Source organism: Scleropages formosus, chromosome 1, assembly GCF_900964775.1.
Source record: "Scleropages formosus chromosome 1, fSclFor1.1, whole genome shotgun sequence".
Taxonomy (NCBI): Eukaryota; Metazoa; Chordata; class Actinopteri; order Osteoglossiformes; family Osteoglossidae; genus Scleropages; species Scleropages formosus.
This window is the reverse complement of record NC_041806.1, coordinates 9,792,423-9,810,499: the sequence shown is the minus strand read 5'-3', so window position 1 is coordinate 9,810,499 and position 18,077 is coordinate 9,792,423. Positions and strand designations below refer to the sequence as shown.

Sequence of the window (18,077 nt, the reverse complement as noted above, 5' to 3'; positions counted from 1 at the left end):
TGAAATAGCGTAGGGAGCCGTGAGCGCGCTCGGCTCGCGCGTTTGTGCGTTCGCTCGTGTGCCGCTGCTCCGCCGGCGCCGTGTGCCATGGGGGTCTCTCGGTGAGCCTGGCGAGCTGCATGGAAAACCCGAAGACATGACATGCACACGAAAAAAGAGGAAACGATCCTTTCGCTGCCTCAAGACTCGTGTTTCTCCAAGATGCCCTTCCATCGAAGCGTCCGGAGATGATGTTGTGATGTTGGGAGAAGTCACAGCAGAATAAATTCTTCTTGCATTTTTTTTCTTTCTCTGGCTTTGCTCTATTTTTCTTTTTTGCAGACTTGCCTTCCCTTATCATATATATTTATATAGTCTGTTTGCCCCCCTCCCCCCCCCCCACCCCGTCATTTAATTTTTTTACTGGGACGTCATGCTGCACCCTATATATATTTTTCTATCCGGATGTATAATCTTAGCTCACGGGTCGAAAGAATAATATATGTCATTGTTTTTACTACCTTCAAATTTTTTAACAACAAGCTACCAAAAAAAAACTGGCCTGGAAGTAATTTCGCAGCCTTTGTTTATATCGAGAGAAGCACAAGACAAAAACAGGTGAGACATTTATTTTTATTATTATTATTATTATTATTATTATTATTATTATTATTAGTATTATTATTATTAGTATTAGTAGTAGTAGTAGTAATAGAGTAGTAATTAGATGCCATTCCATGGTGTCTTAAATGGCTGTGCTGGTCTGAGATGTGTGGGAAAATGGTATTATGTTTTTGGAGGAAAAAAAGTCTTGCGCAACACAACTGAGGGGCTCAGCAGGCCTGGCTGACAACTGACTGCTCGGACACATAAACACACACACACACACACACACACACACACACACACACATATGCTGTGTGTGTGTGTGTGTCGTGAGGGGGCTGCAAGGGGTTAACTGCAGGCTTTTCCAGCCCCTGTATCTTGGTCCTGTGCGGCGGGCTGTAGCTGAAAGGTGTTTCACGGTGGTGCTCACACACAGCTCACACACAGCTCACACACAGGTACTTCACCTCCGGCCCCTCACACATCCGCTTCTTTCTGAGGACCTGCCACCCAAACCTCACCTCTGCTCATCGTGAGCTCGGGCCCTGCGCCCTAAAGAGACCGAATGACGTATCCTTTGCTTCCGCTCTGTGTTTATTTGATATCCCCGACGTGTCATTATCGATGACAGCGGTTCTTGTAGATGAGGTCGGAATGACTATGAATTCCCTTATGCTTACGAATTCTCTTCTGCACCCCCCCCTCCCGTGGAATCCATGGCAGCGATACTCCACTGCTGTTGCTACCCAGTTCTTAACCACAAGCCACCCCCACCCAACCCTCCGCCCTTCCTTTCATGACCCACAGCCCCTCGGTGTTGGCGAGAAGAGCCTGGTTCGAGGATGGCTGCCTGCGGCCTACCTGTGACAACATAGACCAGGGCTCCGTCTCACTGTCAGAGCCACAGCGATCTGCCAGAAAGGTGTGGGTGTTGCAGAAAACTGTAGGAATCTCGTTGTTCCCCCATACATATTCATAACCTTGGTGCATCTAACCCAACATGATCTTTCTGTACCGCTTCTAGTTTGTTCATCCTACCTTGTGATGCACACATCGGAGCTTTAATATGGTAAATTCGTGATTTAGTGCACATCATATTGAATGTCGTTTGTCAAGTATGCGTAGCAGCGATGCTTTGGCTCTTTCTTCTTCTGGTTTACTTATGTACAGCTGAGCTGAGCTGACCAGCCTATTCTGTTTCAAATGAGGGAACTCTTTCTTCTGAAAGCAGCACTCACTGCCCCTTCATTGTCTGTTTCTTTGGCTTACCTGCAGCTGCCTCACGTTACCGTTGAAGGTACTGTGCCTTTGTCCATCCAAATCAGCGTTCTGCTGTCGACCTGACCTTCTGTAATCAAATGAAGTGCATCAGGCTGCAAGTTTCTTTGCCATTTCATCTCAGCCTTTGTGTTTGCATGTCCAGCTACAGGGCACTATGTAGAGTAAACAAAGAAAGCAGAGTTTGCTATTCTACAGTATCCTTGGCGTCCTCTTCGACCAGTCGGCTCGGGAGCTGTGGTACCCTTAAGCAGGAGACCAGAATTGCCGAACTGCTGCACTGTAATCACCGGAGAGATTAATTAGTAGAATTCTCACTCATTTATGATGAACATGTTAACTGCACTGCAAAATAATTAATTGTTGTACAGGATGTAGCCTTTCTTCAGAATTAAAATAGCCATTTCTGTGGGATCAAAGCTATTTGGCTATTCATCCAGTAAAGTTATTTACTATCCAAATAATACACACACACACACACACACACATTTTCAGAACCGCTTGTCCCATACGGGGTCACGGGGAACCGGAGCCTAACCCGGCAACACAGGGCGTAAGGCCGGAGGGGACACACCCAGGACGGGATGCCAGTCCGTCGCAAGGCACCCCAAGCGGGACTCGAACCCCAGACCCACCGGACAGCAGGACTGCGGTCCAACCCACCGCGCCACCGCACCCCTATCCAAATAATAGCCTGTGTAATTTATTGCTGAAGTTCATAAAATATCAGCACACCGCAGAGCTATCCATAGATTCGTTTTGGGCTTTAAATCAGAGCAGCTTTAAGTTCACAAGTCCACATCAGTGGTGACAGGATTTTTACCTTGTGGTACAGAATTGACATTTATGTCAGAGATGCTCAGTTAGTGCATTAGTGTTGTCTGAAGAGATAGATGTCTCTCAGGATTATAATTGACCTTCGGGACTCACATATTCTGCTCTCTGAGATGTGTGCAGTTAAACTTCTTATATGTGGTTGTAGATGTAAAAGGTGACCTGCATTGTCTTTAATAAAATCAGTGTGCCAGCTATGGAACTGTTGAAATAAACTGAAGAATATTTCATTTAAATGTTTAATGTTTAGAGGGGGGCGTGGTGGCGCAGTGGGTTGGACCGGGTCCTGCTCTCTGGCGGGTCTGGGGTTCGAGTCCCGCTTGGGGTGCCTTGCGATGGGCTGGCGTCCCGCCCTGGGTGTGTCCCCTCCCCCTCGAGCCTTGCGCCCTGTGTTGCCGGGTAGACTCCGGTTCCCCGTATGGGACACGCGGTTCAGAAAATGTATGTGTGTGTGTGTGTGTGTTTAATGTTTATGTTTTTGTTCATTATGCTGCATAGTTTTCTTGGAATTTTTCTGTTGGAGTCTTTTTTGACAAGCAGGAATTTAGTGAAACACTATATTGTAACTGTAGAAAATTTAAGGAAGTGCTAGATAAACCCTGTGATGGACTGGCATCCCATCCAGGGTGTGCCCCATCCAGCCAATAGCCCTGTGTTTGCAGAATAGGCTCTGGATAACCGCGACCCAGCCTTGGACATGCAGTTAATGACAATGATTAATAGACTGAAAAAAAAAAGTTTAAACTGATTATTAACAGATTAAGAAGATGCGCTTCTTTGCTGTTCTAGCCAACTGTATGCATGTAAATGAGCTGCAGTTGCTTACACTGTTATATAATTCAGTCATTCAAAGTGCTTCTGCTGTAACTGAGCAAATAAGACAAAGGAGGTTTAGGTTGGCATACCAGCAGTTAGTGAGCTTAACTATCAAACCAACACTGAAAGAATTTATCAATGTTCTTCTGACAGCTGTACACATGAAAAAGAGTGGATTGGTTCAGTTGTCTGAAAAGCGAGAATAGTTAATCTGCGATAAAAATGTTTTATTGCAATTGTCAAACGTCAAGAGAATAGCTTTCAAAACATCTGGCCATAATAGTTAATTTCCTTTGACATTTTATGGATTTTGAGGTTTGTGGAAATTCTTGCACTAATGTTTGCGATGTCAACAGATTCTCTCAAGAGTTAAAATATATTGTATACAAATTCTTGAAACTTGTAGTTTGTAGTTAATGTCCAAGATCCTGTTAGCTAGCTTCTAGTGCATTTAATTAGTTTTCACTCATTTTTTATTTATTTTTGAACCTGTGGAACATTTGAGATTTATGAATTCTTTCATGTCCTGCAAGGTGGTTGCAGCCTGTGTTGCTTTCCTTTATACACATCAGTTTTCAAAAAGGTAATTTTTTGTCATATTGTAACGGCCCGCATTACCATGAGTTTGAGCGGAAAAATGCATTTATTGTAAATAGCTGAATTATGGGTAAATTAGAAGTGTGTTCAACCGCTGGGGGGACTTATGGGGAATATAGAGGGTTGACCGTGTTTGACAGTGGGAAAGAGAGAAAGCCTGGGCGGTGCTAAGCAGGCTGGGAAGGCTGGCTTGAGGTAAAGGTCCCTGAGGAAAGGGGTCCTTGGACCAAGAGCATTATTTCCCTGTGTGCCGATGTTCTAATAAACATTCATAATGAACGCTGCCTGTGCGTCTTTCTTTGCCCCGTCTGAACCCACAGTGTTGCGCGCCACAGTATGTTTTCGAAAGCAACATCAGTTTTTTTGTCTTGTTGGCTCTTCTCATCCTTACGCACCTACACTTAAAGGCAAGCAACATTATATTCTATAAATAGGATCATTGACCACAATACATTCACAGCATGTGATAAGATGAAACATATAAAATTAGTATGTATGCTTCATTAAATTGTATCTTTTTAAATATTATATTTCAGCTGTAAGGGGCTTACTGGTTTACAGTGTTTGATGATTGTGTGAGGTGTAGAGACCCTTCTCCCATTATGTGGACAGTCAATGTACAGATGTTACCTTACCCAACCTTCAAAAATTTGTGCCACTCCATCTGGTATACAGACTCTTTTCTCCTGTTATGCAAACTTTATTTTGTCTTTAACTGCATCAAATGTAGGGCAAAATGTCTCTAGCCATACAGGCCAATTAAACTCATAACTAGTCCCAGTGGACCAACACACAAACAGTTTGTGTATCCTCTTAGTTCATATTTACATGAAATACAGTGTTATGCTCTGAAAACTTATTTTCCAGTTCTTCTTTTCTAATATCATAAACACAGTCCAGTCCTTCAGTCTTACCATTGATAAACTGCCCATGTTAAGGACTGTTGCATTTCCGTTTTTCACTTTCAGATTCAATTAAAATATTTCCACTGCATGCATACATTCCTTGAACAGCCAGAAAAGAAGTGGTTAAAATGTGTCGCGCTCCCATTTCTGCGCAGCAAAAAATTGTCATGAGACTTGCACCTGCTTTGATAAGGAAAATGTTCTGCATAAGAGTAATACATGGTTAATAATGAGGTTAGAATAATGTTATTAATATTTCTCTAGGCTCTGCAAGATTTCTGGAAGAAGTTTTTGCACAAATATATCTTAATGAATTTGATGACAAAGAAGGTCATACAACAAGACTGACAGAACTCGTTGAGCCTGTCCACCAGTATTGATGCTGCTTAGTTTGCTGCTAGTAAATATTTACAGCTCATTTTTCTCTTCATTGATCAGCTTCCTGAAACAGGCAAATAATTAACAGACCTGCGTATCTGATGAACTCAGCGCGTTGTTGACATATGGAAAACGTGTATAAATATGAATATTTAGTTAGATTAATACATGTAATTTATTCACTAGGCCATATTCTAACTTTTAAAGTTTAAAATTTTAAATGTAATACCAAAACGCATCACTATCTCTAGTCCTCATTCACAAAATAGTTGTTCTTCATAATATAATGATATTCATATAATGATTTGCCCAAGAAGAATAAAGGTGGCAGCTCTAAGTAATCAACAAGTCATTAAAATTCATGTTAAGTAGAGAATGAATTTATATATCTAGGTGGTAATACAGAAAGTGTGAGTGTCACAGAGAGAGTGTGTTCCACTGATGTGTGGATGAGTAACCCATTGTAAGTAATGTATCTAGTAGTGTAAGGCATCTTGGTAAATAAGGTGTGTGGGCTGGTAACACTACATAGAGTTCATTGGAAGTTGTTTGGAGAAAAGCATCTGCTAAATAAATAAATGTAAATGTAAATATGTAGCTGTCTAATAGTTGCATTAAAACTAACAAGCAGGAAAGGTTTTACATTTGTATTTACGTAGTTGGGTGGCCTGGTAGTACAGCAGGAAGAGTTGGAATCTCACAGCTCCTTTTGCTATGGGTTCAAATTTGGGTGTGTCTGCAGAGTTTGCATTTTCTTCCCATGTTGGCATGGCCTTTGGGTGCTCTGGTTTCCTCTCACATACCAAAGATATGTTACAGGTGAATCTGAGTTTCTCGTGATATCCACATTTGTGAGCGAGTGAATGGGTGTATGTGTGATCACCAGCAATAGACCAGCAACATTGTCTCATGCCCTCTGCTTCCAGGACAGAACAAGGCCACTGCAATCCTGAAGTGGACACTGTCTGAACCGCTTGTCCTATACAGGGTCGCGGGGAGCCAGAGCCTAACCCGGGAACACAGGGCGCAAGGCTAGAGGGGGAGGGGGGGATACACCCAGGACAGGATGCCAGTCTGTCACAAGGCACCCCAAGCAGGACTTGAACCCCAGACCCACCAGAGAGCAGGGCCCGGTCCAACCTACTGCACCACCTCACCCCCCTTAAAGTGGGCAATAGGTTAATGGAAATGGAGGGATGGATATTATTTACGGTCTTGTCAACTTTACTTCTCTCCGTCACTCTTAACGTGACACAGTGAGAGTTCACTGCATATCCCTTGTGAATTTTCATATCGGTTAAATTATTCTCTGTGTTGTAATCTCGCTGCAGTATTTTCAAGGAGGTCATTGAATATCGTGAATGTTTACATGAACACACATTACGTGGTGACTTAGAGCAAAAATGAAAGTTAAAAAAATTGTTGTTCCTGAATTTCTCCTTGAAATTCAAACCTTATGTGACTTTCTAACTTGAGCTGGCAAGTCATCGGTGCAGAACATAAATGATGTAAGGACACAATGTTCTGCCAGAGACAGATCTGCAGGAGAGTTTCATGTCAAGTCATACTGCCGTCAGATATAAATCAGTGGAACAGCTAGTTTCTGCAACTAATCAGCATATGTGATGTCCAAAGAACACCATAAAAATACAATGATACAATGGATATATAGTGATAGAGCATAAGACATTTCACTTGACAAAGTGCAGAGTTGTTTAAAAAAATGTGGATGGTTATTTATCTTAAATTCCATTTTATTATCCTTATTACTGCTTTAAACATTCTGCAGAAGTTTTAGACATAATTATTGCCAATAATGTTTTATCCCTAAATATCGTCCCCATTTTAACTGTAACTTAACTTACTTTCATTACGATCCCGCTGCAATGCTTTCAACGGTAAATCTTACCCAGTTAATGAATGCTAGGAAACCTTTGAAGAATCCAAATGACAAATAGTTATTGTCTCAATGAACATTCCATTTATGTAAAGTTATGATGAACAACCGACCAATTTCAATAACCGTTTGTCCCAAGTGGGGTTGCAGCAAGCCAGAGCCTATCCCGGAGACACTAGGCACAAGGCTGAGGCACACCCTGGACAGGACACTAGTCCATTGCAGGGCCACAACTAGTTACCTGAGCACAAGGAACTAGAGCAATTACAGGGAAAGCACCTTGCTCAAGGGCACTACAGCTGGAGGCAAGGACCAAACCAACAACCTCCGGAGCCAAAAGCAGCCACTCCGACCACAACGCCACCAGACACCCATTACAATGAACAGATTTTGAAATGTTCACTGGCCTCATATTTTTGCTTATTATGGTGACAATGAAGCAGTTATGTCATTTTGAGAAAAATATTGGATAATAACCACTGAGTTACCAGAGAGCATGGGGTCAACACACTGACGCATATGTAGGATACAGGGAAAATAAGAGAAATGGCTCATAGTATGTTGAATCTGCTGTGGATCAGTTCTGTTAGACAGTGAAAAATTCAGTGTTTCAGATAAGTGTTCCTCAGTGACAAGAATGTGTTGCCTCAGTGATTTCCAGGTGAGAAAGTAAAAATAACCCATCGCTGGAATGGCTTCCACCATCATGCTGGAACTGGAAACCTGAAATCCAATAGTAAACAGCAGGGTTGCCAACGCTCATGCATCTACAGCATAATTTGAACACTGTCTGTGAATTTTTAAATAACTGCAAGTGTTCATAAATTAATTGCAGTGATGTACATATTTATGAATGTTTTGAGTCATGGTATATCAGTGGTTCTTCTCAAGATTTGTTGGTACAGTATTTTATAGTGTTGCTTGAAAGTTTGTGAACCTCTTGTGTCCCTTAGTTTTACCACAAAATGGTCGTTTAATGAGAAGCACATTTTCTCATCTGACATAACAGGTGTGTAATGATCAATTCCAAATTTTGGTTTAAAGGAAATTGTGTGTAGTAGGAAAACGGAAGTCGTGTAGGTGCAAAAATAAGTGAACCCTAAGTTGCGTTGGTTAAATCAAGTAGGTAAATAGAATCACATATGTAAATCATTTGTTAATTTTTTTAAGCTGAAGATTTAACATTTACACACACATTATCTGAACTGCTTGTCCTGTACAGAGTCGCGGGGAGCTGGAGCCTAACCCGGCAACACAGGGCGTAAGGCCGGAGGGGGAGGGAACACACCCAAGACGGGACGCCAGTCCGTCACAAGGCACCCCAAGCGAGACTTGAGCCCCAGACCCACCGGAGAGCAGGACCCGGTCTAACCTATTGCGCCACCGCACCCCCCTTGATATAACATTTAGATTTTATAAATTTATTTTAATATTTCCATACAAGAATAATGACCATCTCTATAGGGTGCACGTACTTTCAAAGCAGCACTGTAAGTTTTCAAATGGGTTTTAAAATACTTGTACATTTTTTACTAATACATAGGTTACAAACTAAATTGGGGGGAATGCGGTGGTGCAGTGGGTTGGACCAGGTCTTCCGCTCCAGTGGATCCGGGGTTCAAGTCCTGCTTGGGGTGCCTTGCAATGGACTGGTGTCCTGTCCTGGGTGTATCCCCTCCCCCTCCAGCCCCATGCCCTGTGTTGCTGGGTTAGGCTCCAGCTCCCCATGACCCCCTATAGGACAAGTGGTTCAGACAGTGTGTGTGTGTGTGTGTGTGTGTGTGTGTGTGTGTGTGTGTGTGTGTAAATTAAATTTGTTCATACGGATGTAAGGAAAGAACTCTGACATTAAACATACTCTGGATTTTTTTCATATTGTGTTTTACATTAGTTTGCGATTATCATTCTAGCAACCATATGGGAGGACGGACAGTTTTTCTTGTTCTACAGTAACAAAAGCAAGATGTAAAACTGATTTTCAAGAGTGTATTTCACTGCTTTATTGCTACAGGGTAAAGGAAAAGTGAGTGTGTCTAGCTTTCGAACTAGACATGTCTGGCTGTCTGTGCTACTATGATTCAGCTATTTACAGGGTACTGATAAACTCACAGTCTTGGTACTAAAATGCGTTGCTGTGGAATACTGATGCGGAATTTCCTTACATAATGAACATACAGTAGCAACATTCAGAACACTTTTTCAGTTACAGAAAAATCATTGTCCAAAGACTTTTTTAAAGTATTGCAAATAAACTTAGCCGGTATACTATATATAGTAAGTCCTCGAGAAACTTTGAGCTTACAGGTTTTCAGAGATGCGAACAAAGCTGGTTATGTCTACAGAATGTCCACTGTCCAATGTCCTATGCAAAGTAAGAGTCAAAACACAAGCACATGACTGCAGATTGCACTGACTAGCAGTCTGATCGTTTCCATCATTTCCATCATTCTCGGCAGTCCCAGCAGTACGCAAAGTGGCCACTACTGTCTTTGACTATTGACGATTCATTCATGGTGCATTGATCGCTATCGTGTGTTTCTTCAATGCTGTTTTGTGTTTACTTACCCGATACAGCATGCGTGTAAAACACTGATAGTGCTGCTGCGTGAGGGAGCACAAGTTCTATGTAATAGTAATAAGTAAGTGGCGCAAGGTGAAAAAACAGCAAATTCTAACATTAATCATTTGACTTTTGGAATTAATTACTGCAGTATTGCTATATTTCACACGATTTCAAAAATGCAAGACATTGCAGTGGCCATCATGTCTGTAAAGACGTTTGTGTGTTTGCTGCGTTCTGCCCAAGTTACGTAAATTTTACTGTTGTGTTTTTTTTTTGTTAGTTTTCAGACTGACTAATCCAAAGATGGGGGGCATGGTGGTGCAGCGGGCTTAACTGGGTCATGCTCTCTGGTGGGTCCGGGGTTCGAGTCCTGCTTGGGGTGCCTTGCGGCGGACTGGCGTCCTGTCCTATGTGTGTCCCCTTCCCCTGAAACCCTGCACCCTGTGTTGCCGGGTTAGGCTCAGGTTCGCCTCGGGACAAACAGTTTCAGACAGCGTGTGAGTAATCCAAAGCTAACAATGGAGGTCTGAATAAAACTTGGTTTTTTTAATTTCGGATTTAGTATTTCTCTTTAGGTACTATTCATTTAATATGCTACTCTTTCATGTTAGAGCCATGCTGCAGGTTTTGCTCAAAATTTAAAAGCATAATGATTATTACTATCAAGTGACCCTACTGTACCAGTTATTTTCATAAATATTACCTGCAAATTTATTTTTTCTGTTTTTTTTTTTTTTTTTTTTTAACAGCAGACACTTGGTAACATCGTTATTTGAATTGTACAGCTCTTACCAAGTCATACTGAGTGCTGAGCTTACAATGATGATTTTTTTTTTCAGTGTTTCGGTGAAACATCTCAACTGCAGCGTTTTCTGTTTAACATGTTTGCCTTCAGGAATTTCCTAGTCTTGCTTAGTTGGAACGTGCTTGGCCTGTAGAGCTCACACCCTGGCCACTACTGACATCTTGATGAGTGCAGAAATGTCAGATTCTGCTCTGTTCCACCCATGGGTTCCGTATGGGGTACATGGCACTGGGGTGATGAACCCTGTAGGGCATAAAGCTCACTAACTGCACTGTAATACAGTGCTAATACTTTTCAGACATAATAATGATTTCAACTTGTGTTTGGCTCCCGCTCCTTAAAATGGTCTCTTCTACCGACGTATACAGTAAAATTTTGATCTGAAAATCCAAAAAAATCTGAAAAAAAATCCATTCCCAAAAAACCGTTGGTATATATGATGTATCGAACATTCCGCTAATTTTTTGTTTCTTTAAATTTAGCATTATTATTTTCTCAGTTTTTGTTTTATACTTGCTGATTACATCCCAAATGTGTTTCTTTCACTCTCAGTCTACTGCACACACTCAGAAAGACACAAACACAGCACAAGGCAGAAGGTCTCTGTATCTTAGCAACAGGCTGCTGTAATTACTGTGACAGAAATACATTAGTATGCCAGCTATGAAACAATATGTCTTTGCTGTTCTCCCTCTCCTGTCGGCTCTGATAGCCCATCACCATCGCCAGTGCCTTCCCTTTTAATCCTGGAACAGACTCAGCTAGGCCTTTTGCTATAGATAATCAAATGGGAAGTGCCTCGCTCCATCGGAATGGAAAATATAGTGTATCCATTCCACCCCCACACCGCCTCTGTTGCGCATAGACATCCCTTGGATAGGAGCCAGTGACCCTGCAGGCTCAGAAGCCCAGAGATATCACTCTTTCTCCCCACACTGCACTGCCTTTGTTTAACAGCGTTCGAGCCAGAGCGCTCCATTGCAGAAGATGGTTTTAGCCAGCGCACACACCCCCCCACCCAACTTACTGTCACTTCAGCAGTGATTTCTCTACCCTCCCCCATCTCTCGAGCCCCCTTCCCTGCTGCTGCTTTGTGCTCATGTACACACTTGCATGCACACTGACACCCACACTCATACACACAAAAAAGGGATGTAAGGTGTTGTAGCCTAGCAACAGGCGAGGTAATTACTGTGGCAGGCTGGGGCCTGGCAAGCCATATAGCATGTGGAGAAAACAGCTGATCTGATTTGTGTGGAAGGGGGAAGGGGAATATATCCTCAGCATGGTACAGCAAATGATTATGTGTATTTTTTTTTCCTTAATGAAGATAATTGATTTATTTGTGGCGCATTTATTTTGAGGGGGGGTGTACACTGGTGTGAAAGCTGTCTGGAATAAAATCAGGCGAGCCTTGTTTCGGTTGTATGATGATGTATAGACAGAGGAGTGTCCAGTGGGCACACGACAAGATGTGATTGAGTTTCTCCTGCTATGCACATAAATCCATGGTAAAGCACAGTGCGCAGTGGTTGAGAACAGCAGGGAGTTTACATGCAAACAGTACAACACTATCTTCGTTGTGGCAATGACTCCTTGTAGGGAACTTGGAAGCTGAACACACACCACATGGCTTGCTGGATATTAATCCAGATCTCCCAGAAAATGGTCTGCATAGCAAGGAGAATTGAGATTTTGTACAAATCTGAGCGATATATATGTCTATATGTATACATGTGTGTATATATATATATATTTTTTTTTAATCAGTACGCAACATCACCCAAGTACTCATTCATGAAAAGAGAAGAATCCAAACAAGAATGCGCCTGTGCTTAGTGACACTGGTGTCCTGCGACTATGCCAGGTTGTTGGGGCAGCAGCGGTTGTGGAAGAAGTGAGATGGAGACCAGATGTAGAACCGATTCATATGGCCAGCCATGTTCGTATGGGTACTTCAATGACGATGCATCAGGAAGCAGTTCTCGAAGGCTGCTCTTAACTAAAAGGAGTTATATACTACTGAGTATTGCCTGATTGGTTAGTTTGCACCATTCGGGTTCATGCTTTCTTTCTTAACAAAGGTTGACTGTTGGACTACTCAAGGTCTTACTGTTTATGGTGTTATACAATGTTATTGGGCTTTGCAGTTGCATAGTGGCATCTTTGTTTATAGGCCCGATACACCTGACAGGTTACATGTCCGTTCCATAGAAGGCGGTGCACCACTAAGCAAGCAAATTTGGAATGCCCTCTGTGTAGAACACACCACAAATGCTTAAACACACATTGAGTTACACAATGGTATCTCTTCTACCACATATGACTACTTTCAACCCTTGCGATGCACATCATCATTCTGAGACTTTTCCACAGTTGTACGTAGTAGCACGGTGCTTAGAAGGAACAGGATGCCTCATTCGTCCTGGACACCTGGCATAGTTAGCGAAGACAAGAGCTTTGAGCTCAGGATGACATGATTGTGTGCGAGCGGGCATTGCCGAGATGTGTATTTAAAGCAGTGTCTAATGATTAATAACATCAACATGAATGCTGAACCGTAGTGTGAAACATCCATATGTTTGTAACAACTACATTTTATCCATGTTTTCATATTTAAAATAAAAATGGGGAAAAAAGAAAGTAGCCATTTTTACACTAGTGTTCACATAATAAACTAAGCTTACATGGATTTCTTTTATGAATGGGCTTAATGGAAAATCTCCCCCAATTTATTTAGGGTTTATCTGTGAATTGTACAAGAGACAAGTTGAAGGAACTGCGCTTAAGACTTCTTTCTCACAAAATTACAAAAAATTAACGGCGCATTTTTGTCTGATTGCTTCATTTTTTTTTTTTTTTTTTGTAGCGCTGCAACAAAAATTAGAAACTGACTGTTTATGAAGGAAAATGATTGTTTTGTTTAGACAGAAACATTAAATCATTTTTAGTTACATTTGCCTTGCAGGAATAGATTCAAAAACACTAGTCTGTTGATTTATTAAGGAAGAGATTTGTGAAGGTGCTGTCATTTCATTCAAGTGCAGTTGTGTTAATGAATTATATGTTCACCCTTGATCCTGTCCAGCAAGTAGAAAATGGCTTAGATTTATTATAAGAAACTTGCCAGTTCAAATCTACTTAAAGAAAGTGCTGTTACAGTGTTGCAGCAGTACTTCTACTGCAAAGGCTACTGACAAGTTGAGATACAATGGTGCAGCACGACTCATTTAATTTTTTCACATCTGAAACCAGGTAATTACTATTCATATGTTCATTTAATTATTAATATTTCACATTTTCAGCTTTTGAGTTTAGTTTTTCTATGACTTTAACTTAATATTATATGGACATGACAAGGTAAGCAGACTTGTGCATTTCAAATGACTTTGCATCTGATATAGGAGTGTACAAACAATTTTTTGGAACATTAGGGCACTCCATCCTCTTTTAGGAGAAGTTAACATTCTGTCTCTGGACCACAAGCAGCTGTTGCAATTGTCCTCTATAAGAGACATGCACGCTCCACAGTGTCAGATCATAAGCTTAAGAAGATGCATGCATTGACTGACCATCTGATTCTGTCTTTAGGTCTCAGAAGAGGTGGACATAGTGAAGGAGGCTCCAGAAAACAAAGGAGTCTATGAAAAATGGGGCGATGCAGAATGAGGCACCCTCGTTCCTTGTGAGAACCAGAAAAGAGGCAGCCACGAGGACGGACAAGAGGGCAGCCGAAGGAGGGGGAGGGGGAGGAGGAGGAGAAGGAGGAGGAACACTGGCCACCAGGAGAAGGACAGTAGTGTGGAAGGGATGGCCAACGGGAACGAGAGCAGTGACAGCCCCGGTATCCCCCTAACGGCGGCTATGGCAGCAGGAGGTATGACCGGTGGGAACACATCATCAGCTTTGTCCACCTATGCCAAGCTTGTCCTTCTTGGGCTGATCATATGCATCAGCCTAGTGGGCAATCTTGTGGTCTCCCTGCTTGTTCTGCGGGACAGATCCTTGCACAAAGCCCCCTATTACTTCCTCCTGGATCTCTGTTTGGCAGACACCATCCGCTCAGCAGTCTGCTTCCCCTTTGTCCTGGTGTCCATCAAGAACGGCTCTGCTTGGACCTACAGTGTGCTGAGCTGCAAGGTTGTGGCCTTCATGGCTGTGCTCTTCTGCTTCCACGCTGCCTTTATGCTGTTCTGCATAAGTGTCACTCGCTACATGGCCATTGCCCACCACCGGTTCTACTCCAAACGCATGACCTTTTGGACTTGTGTGGCGGTGGTGTGTATGGTCTGGACCCTGTCAGTGGCTATGGCATTTCCACCAGTTTTTGACGTAGGCACCTACAAATTCATCCGCGAGGAAGACCAGTGTATTTTTGAACACCGCTATTTTAAAGCCAATGACACCCTGGGCTTCATGCTGATGCTGGCTGTACTGATCCTTGCAACACACGTGGTGTACATGAAGCTCCTCCTGTTTGAGTACAAGCACCGGAAGATGAAGCCTGTGCAAATGGTCCCAGCCATCAGCCAGAACTGGACTTTCCACGGTCCTGGGGCAACCGGTCAGGCAGCAGCAAATTGGATCGCAGGATTTGGTCGGGGTCCCATGCCACCCACTCTGCTGGGTATCCGGCAGAACCTGCACAACCAGAACCGGCGTCTGCTGGGCATGGAGGAGTTCAAGGCAGAGAAGCGACTTGGCAGGATGTTCTATGTGATCACTTTGTTTTTCCTGGTGCTCTGGTCACCTTACATTGTGGCCTGCTACTGGCGTGTATTTGTGAAGGCCTGCACCATCCCACACCGGTACCTCTCCACAACCGTCTGGATGAGCTTTGCTCAGGCCGGGGTCAACCCCATCATCTGCTTCTTCCTCAACAAGGACCTAAAGAAGGGGCTGCTGGCTCACCTGCCACCCTGCTGTAGGACTACACCTCAACTGCCCCGTGAGCCTTATTGCGTCATGTGAGAGAAAAGGGAATGGGAGAGGGCTGGAGGGAGCAAAAGAGGAACCATAAAAGACCTTTTGTTGCATTTGAAAGGATAGGTGTGGAGAGCAGATAGAAAACGGAGGAATGTAGGGTGTCTGTATCATGTTGATGATTCCTGTTTCTCTCTATCAAAGGATAAGCAAATTCTCATTATTTATATCCTGTTTTAAAAGTAACATGGTCAGTTTGTATGAAATGTTCTATACCCAAAGTCCAGCATGACGTATATGTCATTTTCAGCAAGGCCTGAGGTGTCACACAAAGACAAATTTTGTTTGGCTGTTATTGTCTTTGAGAAATGTATTATTGCTACATTATCCACTTTGAATTAAGCTTTTTGGCTGGATTAAAAAAAGTAGGCGGTTAAACAGAAACGCAAATACTGTTTAAAGGTGTTCTGAAGTAAAATCTCTTGGTCTTTTCAAGTACAGCTTTATATTTGAGATTTGAAACAATATTCTAAAACATACACAAAACATGCAGTATTTTTGCAAAATGACTGAATTAAAGAACCAGTTTTGGTGCATGTATATGTAATCTAAGCTTTGATGTAAAATGAATGTGAAATTTATTTTTTAAATACTGAAAATCAGATTTACTCCTAATCAATGGGGTACTCTCATCCCCCAACCCCTTAAAAATACTCTACAAGGTAGAGTGAGGCCTAGGTGTGAGCCAGCTGGAATAAAGTGACCAAGAGGTGTTTGGTCTGAAGCCTGCAGCTCAAGTACAGATGGGACATGAGCTAACAGCCTTAGTGATGCTCTCCACCCTCTCTGTCCAATACACAGCAGACATCCATGGTGAAGGAGCAGCTCCTGTCTCATCAGTGTCAGTCAGAAGCAGTAGTAATGCAGTCACGGTGGAACATCTTTATGTATAACTCTGAGTTGCTATATTGTATATTCAGGCACTTTCTTCCCTTTCCTGGCTTTCAGGTCCTACTTGGTTGGCTATGATAACTTATTATTATTGGTGTTATTTATTTATCATTAACTTATTTATAGATTGGTTTTGACAAATTTAAAGGCTTTTGAGTTTTTGTCACACATGATCATTTAAAAGCTGGATTAAAAAGTTACGTACACTAATTTACATGGAAATTCACAATAATGAAATGTAAAATACCGTGCAATTGTTAGTGTATGCAAAGGCTTTCGAAACATAAGGCACTTCCTGAAAGTCGTAGGTTATCCTATTTTGGGATAAATTTTCAGATGAAATAATACTAGTTGAGCGATTATTGCCTGAAATGTCACTAGAAAATCTGTGACTTGGGCGTAGTACTGACCATAAATGAAGTTTGAATGTTGCTGGCCTCGATCAGGTACTGAACAGGTGTCTGATACTGCTATTTTATACTAAACCAGTCAATGCTATTCTTTACCTAAAAACAGCTGTAGGTAACACAATACTACGGAAAGCATTACCTGATCACATTGATGCACACAAGCTATATTAATTATATTTTGGCCTTTGAAAAAAGATATGGGGGTAGTTTCACAAAGCCATTAAAGTAATATTCAGAAACCATTAGTATAAAGAGAAACTCTGATGAAAAGAGAAATCCTGATGAATTTCACATTTATCTCAGCGATCAGCTATTTTTGAGGGGCACCCATTAGAACAAAGCTTGGTTCCGGAGCATTAAAAGAAAGTTACTGTAAAATATGTGTATTTCTAAGTGATCCAGGGAGAGCGTACTGGCAGACTTTCAGGTAAATTCGGACTACTGCGTCTGGAAGCCACTAGTTCTGAATTGAATGAAAGGTGGAACAAGCAAAGGCAACAAAGTCTGGTCAAGTTCATACAATTTGTCTTGCAATTTGCAGGAGATTGCAAATGAAACGGCCGTGAAGAAAGGTATGACATCAAAACGTGTAAAAGTGAAAGAGTGCAGATTCATTTTGAAAGGCAGCCATATGGGACAAAGATTGTGTGAAGACAGACCAAGAGGCAGGATGATGGGTCCAGGGGGCTGAAGCACAACAGGTTTAGAAAGGGAACGGAGAAGCTAAAGACTGTTGCAAGTATGAATAAGAAAGGCACACGGACCTTGATATTAACATGAATCATATGCAAATCTACATAAAATATGCATTTATTAAGAGAACCGTTGAAGTTGTACGGATTTGCACTTCCGTTGGAAGTAAAAGTGAATACTTGGGAGAGTTTAAAAGTGTTTCCATTTATTTTTCAAGCATCTGCTATTGATTATGGTTTCTCTGCAATGCCAGTAACTTCTAATGGCGATAGGAAGAGAAAGTGTTTTGGTAACTGCAGCTAAGTCAGAGGTTTTGTACAGTCCAGCAAGAATTGTGAGGCATAAAAAGGAGTTTACATGATTGTATTTTTGCACACGTGCAGACCAGATGCTTGTTAAATTTTAGTTGAATTTTCGTTGATATTTTTGATCATATTGAGAA

The 18,077-nt window shown here is 42.0% G+C and overlaps 1 protein-coding gene across 1 annotated transcript; it reads left to right on the top strand.

Moving 5' to 3' along the window:
- The first annotated feature begins 381 nt into the window (after positions 1-381).
- Positions 382-16,074, top strand: gpr173 (G protein-coupled receptor 173). Its single transcript, XM_018753030.2, has 2 exons — positions 382-597; positions 14,250-16,074. The coding sequence occupies exon 2, from the start codon at positions 14,469-14,471 to the stop codon at positions 15,627-15,629; it is 1,161 nt and encodes a 386-aa protein (XP_018608546.1). The 5' UTR covers positions 382-597; positions 14,250-14,468; the 3' UTR covers positions 15,630-16,074.
- Positions 16,075-18,077: the final 2,003 nt, after the last annotated feature.